Below are 8,215 nucleotides of genomic sequence, written 5' to 3'. Positions count from 1 at the left end.
CACTCCAGGTCCTCCATGGAGATGGAGGGCATCTTCAACCACAAAGGTAAAGCATGTGGTGTGAATGGTCAGTTTTGATGGAGGAGAGGATACTTTGTTCTGTGTTTTTAAGAACTTTTACATACTGGGCTTGAAATAAAAGTCTATTTCGATTATTTGTATAAGTTTGTACATCACTCTTCCACAGACACTCTGTCAGTGTGCAGCAATGACTCCATCATGCCAGGGTCGTCCGCTACGCTGCAGCCGGGTCACGGCATCAGCTCCCACAGTTCGCCAGGGCCTAAACGACCAGGTAGGGTCACCTGTGCCTTGCTATCTGTTGTGTCTGCTCTATGAAATCCCATAAACATTCTCAACCATTTCAGAATCAGAATGGTGTCTCTTGAGTCTCTTGGCGTTCTAGTGCGGTTTCTAACTAGAAATATCACATTATGGCACCAAGTATTGGGCCGACTATACTCTGTGTTCTACATGAAAAAGTATTTTAAATAAAAGGGTTTTGTGTGTTTGGTTTGTTTCCTAGGTAACACCCTGCGGAAGTGGCTCACCAGCCCAGTGCGTCGGCTAAGCAGCGGGAAGGCAGATGGCCATGTGAAAAAGCTGGCCCACAAGCACAAGAAGAGCCGCGAGGTGAGAAAGAGTGGGGAGATGCCAATGGGGTCCCAGAAAGACTCAGACGACAGCGCCGCTACACCTCAGGATGAGACCGTGGAGGAGGTGGGTGGACACATGATACCCTGGTGTCCCCTCTCCATGTAGCAGTCCTGTAAAGGATTGTGATGTAATGTCCTCTTTGCCATCCGTGTGTGTTTTTGCAGAGGGTTCGTAACGAGGGCTTGTCCAGTGGCACATTGTCCAAGTCCAGTTCTTCGGGCATGCAGAGTTGCGGAGAGGAGGAGGGCGAGGAAGGCGCTGACTCTGTGCCTCTGCCTCCACCTATGGCCATCCAGCAGCACAGCCTGCTGCAGCCAGACTCACAGGATGACAAGGTGAGGAGAGGGAGGCTGTCACAGAACAGAGGGGTCAGGAGGGAGGGGGCAGGCAGATGATGAATAGGACAAGCAGAGGAGTCAGAGGGGACATTGGGACCAGGACACAAACTGAATTCACCTTTGGCTTTTAACATTTTCTGGGGCTACAAAGTTGCTTCAAGTATTCTTTAAATGTCTACGAAGGACACAGGTTATTTCTTCCTTTTTGGAATTAAGGCTGGAAGAATCTATATATAGCAATATTAGCCTAGATGCTATAAGAGACATCGACATAGCTTGTAGTGTTGTGTTTTTGTGGTCCTAAAGTCTACAGTACAGTTAACTGATAATGAATTTGTTTGGGCAATTTTTAATCTAAGATGATGATGAACGTTAGTGTTTTTGGCCATTATACAGTATTTTCACTATTATTATCCCCAGTTCTTTAAATACACAAGATGTTGGGGTGTGCGCAGTGTCTTCTGTGCTATAGCCAACTTTGATCATACCGTCAACTTAAGAAGCTCTTCATTAGTGCATTTTCTCTTTCTTGTTTTAATGAGGAAGTAAAATAATGAAATTGGACAATAATAGCAGCTGAATAGTACATGCTTTGTACAAGAAAATGTGCCAAAAGTCAACAGTGGAGGCAGCTTTAACAGCTTTTAAGCTGTTCTAATGAGCAGGAATTCTTATCAAATCAGTGACTGAAATTAAATCGCATTTGGTCCAAGAGTATACAGCAAGGCTTCGTTTCCATTAGACCATACATCAAGTATATTTTTTGAGACACAGGAACAGGTTATCAACTTCAGCTAATATAAGCACTATGATCATCATGAAGACTTCGTATACAGGTTCTCTTTCTTCTCATTGCTGTTATTATTTTTAGTTTGCGTAGATTACATTTTCGCTCATTTCAGTCTCCCACTTTCCCCAAAAAAAGGGCATTTCCTGACACGGTTTTAAGTGACTCCTTAGTTTCTGTTATGCATAACATTTTATCTTGGCATGTTGCATCATATTCTCCCCTCTCTTCTAAAGCAGAAAGCAATGAAAAGTTTCAGGCACTCCAAGTTTCTTTCTCAACTAAAGCGGAGACTCCTCTGACACTAATTTCTGTTTCTCTTTTGTTTTGTTTCCTGGTTGTATCGTTTGCTGTTTGCCATGCTGTAGCATTACCTTGATTTATGTCCTGTCTTTGCTTTGTCTCAGTTTCCATACCTCTCCATCTGAAATGCCCCGCTCTTCCCCCCTCTGTTTATTACCTCAGTCAGTTCTTCAAATCTCTTTTTTTCCCCCACTCTTCAGCTTTAAATGCTACTTGCTAGAGCCTTTTCCTTTGGTTTCTAAAACAGTTTATAGATTTAAAGAAAATGAAGCTCGCGGCTTTTTTTAGACTTAACTTTCTTCTTTTTAAAACACACCTTTCTCTGTCCCCTAAAAGTCACTCTTCCTAACTTTTGTATTTTTCTTAACTCTTAAACATTCCTGAATTTCCTTAGTGCAGAATATTTTCCTTCCTTCTTTTTTAGTTTCACTCATTTTGACTTGTACTTTCTGCCCTGTTTCTACAACACACCACTGTAATGCAGAGTCGCCTGGCAGATGAGCAAGGGAACGACGGGAACATTTAGATAAAGATGGATGCATGTAGCTCTTTACTCTGAACGGAGATCAGAAAGCTTTAATGCCTAATATGTGTCAACTTGTGTACCTTTCAAGGAAATCTTTAATTTTGGAATTCTGTTGGAATAACACAGGACAGAAAGCTTTTTTCCTGCATGTTTACCATTTATAGGCTGGTGGCTAAGTGAGGTCTAAAAGAAACAAGTAGATGTCAATATGAATGCAAAGTGGAAAGTCTGTAAGATTCCCTGTCAGCCCACCTGGATAATAATCTAAATATGACCCCACACTGAGGTGAAAATTCAAAAGTCCCCCCTGTTGCCATCATCCTCCAACCCCCTCCCTCACCCGCCCTGCCCGCTCGTTCTCATCTCCCTTTTACCCTCTGTGCGTTAACCTCATTACCCATGCGAGTAATTGGCATCTCTAAATGCTGGCGAGGCCAGAAGGGCACACAGCCTCACCCAGAAAACCTAATTGGGGAAAGTCTTGAAGCACAGCACAGCAAGGGTGAGAGTCTCCTCAACTATATATACATACATACATACATACATACATATACCTTCTTTCATTCTCGCTCTGTTAGCATCCTTTCTTTATTTCAAAGGCTGTTCATCATCAACCAAGGAAGCAACGGAAACATCTTCCGTTCAAACATTACTTTTTTTCCCCAACCTTCAACCTTCTCCCTTCTCCCCATCACCATTTTCTGACTTTTCACTTTTTTTTCCATATCTTCATTTTGGTCACCTCTACTTTCAGCCTCATGTTTTTGCCTTTTCATTGACAGTTTTATCTTAAATTTCATATACTTTTCCCTCTCACTTTCTTTGAACCTTCAGATATAGACTCCTAGCACTGGGGTTTCACTTGTGGAAACATCTTTTTGGATCGCTACTGAGATTACAGCATTGAACATTTAACAAACATTTTCACTAAGTCATTCTCACTCAAATAACTAAAATAAAACATTCACAATGAGAAAACTAATAAAGAAATACGCTAAACTAAAGCTAATCTTGAATTTATACTTAACCAAAGCATGACCTTTAACCATAAAATAATATTAACCTATTTTGTTTGCTATACATTTATGGACGATTCCGTCCTAATGAATGCAGGTTCACATTCCTCGGTTCAGTGAGCCTTGAAGTTTTCACATAAAACAGATAATAAAAACATTTATTGTCTGTTCTAGTGATGATGGCTGTTTTTAAACAGCCGTTATTAGATCGGATAAAGTAAAACTATAGTCTGGTTACTTTAAACGCCACTATTCTCTCAGTAGGAAGAGTTGCATTGACACCATATTTAGAGTTTAGAGCAGAAAGAGCTTTATGTATCATCAGGTTCTAATGCTCTTTTTTTTTCTCTATCAATCCTCTCATCTCTCCATTTTTCCCCAGACCTCTTCTCGTCTGTCGGTCCGTCCATCCAGTTCAGAGACGCCCAGTGCCGCTGAGTTGGTGAGCGCCATTGAGGAGCTGGTCAAAAGCAAGATGGTAGGATAATGACATATCACCTCGTACATTATTTTAAATGGCTGTTTTTTTATCAATAAAAGTTGTCTTACATCAACTCAGTGGAGGTATTCATTGCAGTTAATTAAAACCTTTGAAATGTTATTTTGAAAGTGTTCAACTCCGGTGAGAAACCAGCATGTGGATTATGGCACCAACTGCCTGAAGATGCTGAATGTCACTTTATATGAGTTGGCTTGATTAACTGCCAAAGCAAGCTGTTTAATTTATATTCATGCTGCTCTTCCCCTTACACAGACAAATCTTTTATGCTCTGTTTCACACTATTTACCTCCTGTTTCTCCCTGTGCAGGCTTTGGAGGACAGACCCAGCTCACTGTCAGTAGAACAGGGAGACAGCAGTTCTCCCTCCTTCAACCCCTCTGACAACTCCCTCCTCTCCTCCTCCTCCCCCATTGAAGAGATGGACGAACGCAGGACCAGCATCCTGAAGAAAAGACAGTACGTTTGCTTCCTTCCTCAAAACGTTGTGGGATTTCTTTGAGACTGTCCCTCATTGTTTGTTTTTTCCTTACTGTAGTTACATTCTGCTGGAGTTGGTTGAGACGGAGAGAGATTATGTTAGAGACCTCGGCCTGGTGGTGGAGGTGAGTTGATGCTTTATCAGCTGCTTAATTAGTTGTACATTATCTAATAGATCTGACACTGAAAGTTTGCTTGACCTACCACAAAAACAACAGAATAATAAGCTGTTAGGAAACCAGTCTAAGTAGAATTTTAAAATGTCACTCGCCTATTAGAATTAATTTGCTGAACTTTCCAGGCTCCCTGGTGTAAATTTGTGTTAATGTGTGTCTCCACCATAAGGGCTACATGAGCCGGATGAAGGAGGAGGGTGTCCCTGATGATATGAAGGGAAAAGACAAAATCGTGTTTGGCAACATCCACCAGATCTTTGACTGGCACAAAGAGTAAGTGAGGCACACATACAGAGAATACATGGCTTCCCCTGTTCATATTTACTGGTACTGTAGCTTACTTCCATCTCTCCTTTCTGTCTTGTTTAGTTTCTTTCTTGGAGAGCTGGAGAAATGTTTGGAGGACCCTGACAGACTGGCGCTGCTCTTTCTCAAACAGGTTTGTCCACAGTGAATTTCCAACTTAGCTTCATTTGCACATGCTTCTCTACATTTGGTCATGTTGTAATTGTGTGTGCTTTTTGTACCCAGGAACGGAGACTAAACATGTATGTAGTGTACTGTCAAAACAAGCCCAAGTCAGAGCACATAGTCTCAGAGTACATCGACACCTACTTCGAGGTATGAGCCCATTATTTTATCCTCTGAGACACATCAGATCCTGCAAACCATTAATGAAGCTATCAGCCTCTCAAATAACCTCTGACTTTTGGCTTTGTAGGACCTAAAGCAGCGGCTGGGACACAGGCTACAGATCTCTGACCTGCTCATCAAGCCAGTCCAGAGGATCATGAAGTACCAGCTGCTGCTCAAGGTTGGTCTGCTGCAATACAGCAGAGGGCGCCAGAGCTTTAGCTGCTGCTTATGCTCCCCTTTAATTGGTCTTGTTATCAATATTATTACACATTATGTCATCTGCTGTATATAAATGCACATCTCTGCTACGTATAATCTACTCTGATATTTAGGTGTAAAATGTTGAGTTTATATTTTCTTACAAATAAATTTTTCTGTTTTAGGATTTCCTGAAACACTCTAAGAAGGCTGGGCTAGAGTCTATGGAGCTGGAGGTAAGATAATGAGATAGCGCTTCTTAATATCTTAAAAAAAAGTCAAACTTGTTCAGCAATCCCATCAACCTTTTGGTCATTTGTGACTTACAGAAAGCAGTGGAGGTCATGTGCATCGTGCCAAAAAGATGTAATGATATGATGAATGTCGGCCGGCTTCAGGGATTTGATGTAAGAAATCACATTAAGTTATGAATGAAAGCAATGTTATACTCAACAACACAACGCATTCTTCCCAGCCTGTTGCCTAACAAAACTTTCTTGCCGTCTTTCTTTCTACACCTGCTTTTCCCATTTCCATCTTGTTCATCTCCCTCTCCAGGGGAAGATCGTGGCTCAGGGCCGCCTTTTGCTGCAGGACACGTTCATGGTCTCTGACCCAGAGGGCGGTCTGCTTGGCCGGATGAAGGAGAGGAGAGTCTTCCTCTTTGAACAGCTGGTCATCTTTAGCGAGCCCCTTGATAAAAAGAAAGGTTTCTCCTTGCCAGGTTTCCTCTACAAGAACAGCATCAAGGTAACAGACATACAACAGGGGCAAGAAAGTGCACATTACATGATCAGTATCAATAGGTGTCAGGTTTACAGATGTAGATATACTGTTCAAAATGTTTTAGAATTGTTTGGATAGGACACTTCAAAGTCACAAGACAGAACCTCCACTGCTTTTCATGGGAGACTTTATTTTGAAGATGTAGTCATCTGGTTATCAGACACATTTTTTTGTAGTTAGTAAATGTATACAATAATTAAAGCTCACTGTTGAATTAAGGATTTGCCTCCATCTCTTTTGTTTCCTCCCGCACTCTGTAGGTAAGCTGTTTGGGTCTAGAGGAGAATGTAGAAGGAGATCCCTGTAAGTTCATTCTCACTTCTCGGTTGACCAACGGCACCATGGAGTCCTTTGTGCTTCACTCCTCCCACCCAGGGGTGCGCGAGGTTTGGACCCTTCAGATCAGCCAGATACTCGAGAGCCAACGCAACTTCCTCAATGGTAGGCCAACACACACACACACACACACACACACAGAGATTAAGTTTTAAAGAAGAACTGTTTGCTGACCCTTGTCTCTTTTATACCTTATCACAGCTCTGACCTCACCAATAGAGTATCAGAGGAACCATGTGGGGGCGAGCGGTGGGTCATGTGGGCCAAGCATTGGAGCTCCAGCTGGAGGCAGCAGTGGGTCCAGTGCGCCTCCTGGAGTCGGAGGTGGAAGCTCCCAGGGTAGCGCCATCCCTTCAGGGCCTCAGGGTGGCTCTCGTCGACCCTCCAGAATCCCCCAGCCCTCCCGCTTACCCCAGCCCTTACGCCACCACCCTGGGGCTGACCCCGACGGCCCCAACAAGATGTCAGGTATGGAACATCTCCGTCTATATTTGTGAAATTTATTTTGTATGGCAAAATGAAAGATGACTGAGGTGTGAGTTGTGCTCACTTATGATCCAGGTTCGTCCCCTTGTCCTGTCCCTCCTCCCCTACATCCACCAGGGGGTAGCCCACAGGGCAAGCGCCCCATCCAGACCCCAGAGGACCAAGCACAGACCCCCACTCCTACCAGTGCTGTAGCCCCTATTCCCCATGCCACGGTTGGGCCCCTGCCCTCTACACCCACTTCCAAACCAAGGCCAGGAGCCGTGTCTCCCATGGCCCCACCCCTGGCCACTCCTGCCTTTGGCAAGGACGGCCTGCCTCCTCCCCCTCCCAGCCCTGGTCAAAAGTCCGGATCTGGATTTTGGAGCTCCATGCCGGGCTCTCCAGCCAGCCGGCCTGGCTCGTTCACCTTCCCGGGGGAGGCAGGAGAGTCTCCAGTTCGTCAGAACTCAAACCAGATCCAGACTGGCTCTGGATCTGGCCAAACCCACAGACACTCCACGCACAGCAAGGAAGCCGACCGCATGAGTACGTGCTCATCGGCCAGTGAGCAGTCCATCCAGTCCACCCAGAGTAACGGGGTAAGACTACTACCTGCTGCCCAGTGTTGCACCAACTAACACCGAGGTAGAGGGAGGCCTGGTCTGTCTGGTCTGCCTGCTGTCTCCTGTCCTGCTGCAGCAGCTCTACTAATCTGTCCCTACTACACATCTCTGACAACCTTCACTGCCCTTCAACATCATCTTCTCTAGCTTTAGACTATCTTTGAAGGCAAACTCTAGCACAAGTTTCCAGTGTCTACGTGTTTTCAGGTTCAAAATCTCTCTAGTGGACCTCAATCAGCTCTTCAGTGATTTCCTTTCAAGGCTGTCTCTAGATTTCTTAACTCTGACAAAGCTTATACTAACACCTGACTTTCTCTTGGCCGTCCTTCACCTCCTGCTGTCTTCATGGTTACTGAAATGTACTTTTCCTGCAACTAACCTCTGAC

The 8,215-nt window shown here is 44.1% G+C and overlaps 1 protein-coding gene across 1 annotated transcript in view; it reads left to right on the top strand.

The window, feature by feature from the left end:
* trioa (trio Rho guanine nucleotide exchange factor a) overlaps positions 1-8,215 on the top strand; it is a 68,797-nt gene that overhangs the window by 54,677 nt on the left and 5,905 nt on the right. Inside the window, exons 38-54 of the mRNA XM_035680950.1 lie at positions 1-46; positions 188-295; positions 527-720; positions 822-992; positions 4,010-4,105; positions 4,437-4,585; positions 4,665-4,731; positions 4,952-5,055; positions 5,152-5,221; positions 5,314-5,403; positions 5,504-5,596; positions 5,802-5,852; positions 5,946-6,023; positions 6,175-6,366; positions 6,663-6,843; positions 6,940-7,206; positions 7,300-7,805. The exon at positions 1-46 is cut by the window's left edge and continues 210 nt beyond it. Coding sequence (XP_035536843.1) covers positions 1-46; positions 188-295; positions 527-720; positions 822-992; positions 4,010-4,105; positions 4,437-4,585; positions 4,665-4,731; positions 4,952-5,055; positions 5,152-5,221; positions 5,314-5,403; positions 5,504-5,596; positions 5,802-5,852; positions 5,946-6,023; positions 6,175-6,366; positions 6,663-6,843; positions 6,940-7,206; positions 7,300-7,805 — 2,463 coding nt within the window. The remainder of the gene's footprint in view (positions 47-187; positions 296-526; positions 721-821; positions 993-4,009; positions 4,106-4,436; positions 4,586-4,664; positions 4,732-4,951; positions 5,056-5,151; positions 5,222-5,313; positions 5,404-5,503; positions 5,597-5,801; positions 5,853-5,945; positions 6,024-6,174; positions 6,367-6,662; positions 6,844-6,939; positions 7,207-7,299; positions 7,806-8,215) is intronic.

This window comes from Morone saxatilis, unplaced genomic scaffold, assembly GCF_004916995.1.
Source record: "Morone saxatilis isolate NCDOM2014 unplaced genomic scaffold, NCSU_SB_2.0 Contig9, whole genome shotgun sequence".
In the NCBI taxonomy this organism is placed as follows: Eukaryota; Metazoa; Chordata; class Actinopteri; family Moronidae; genus Morone; species Morone saxatilis.
The sequence above is the reverse complement of the archived record's forward strand: the minus strand, read 5'-3'. Positions and strand labels throughout refer to the sequence as shown.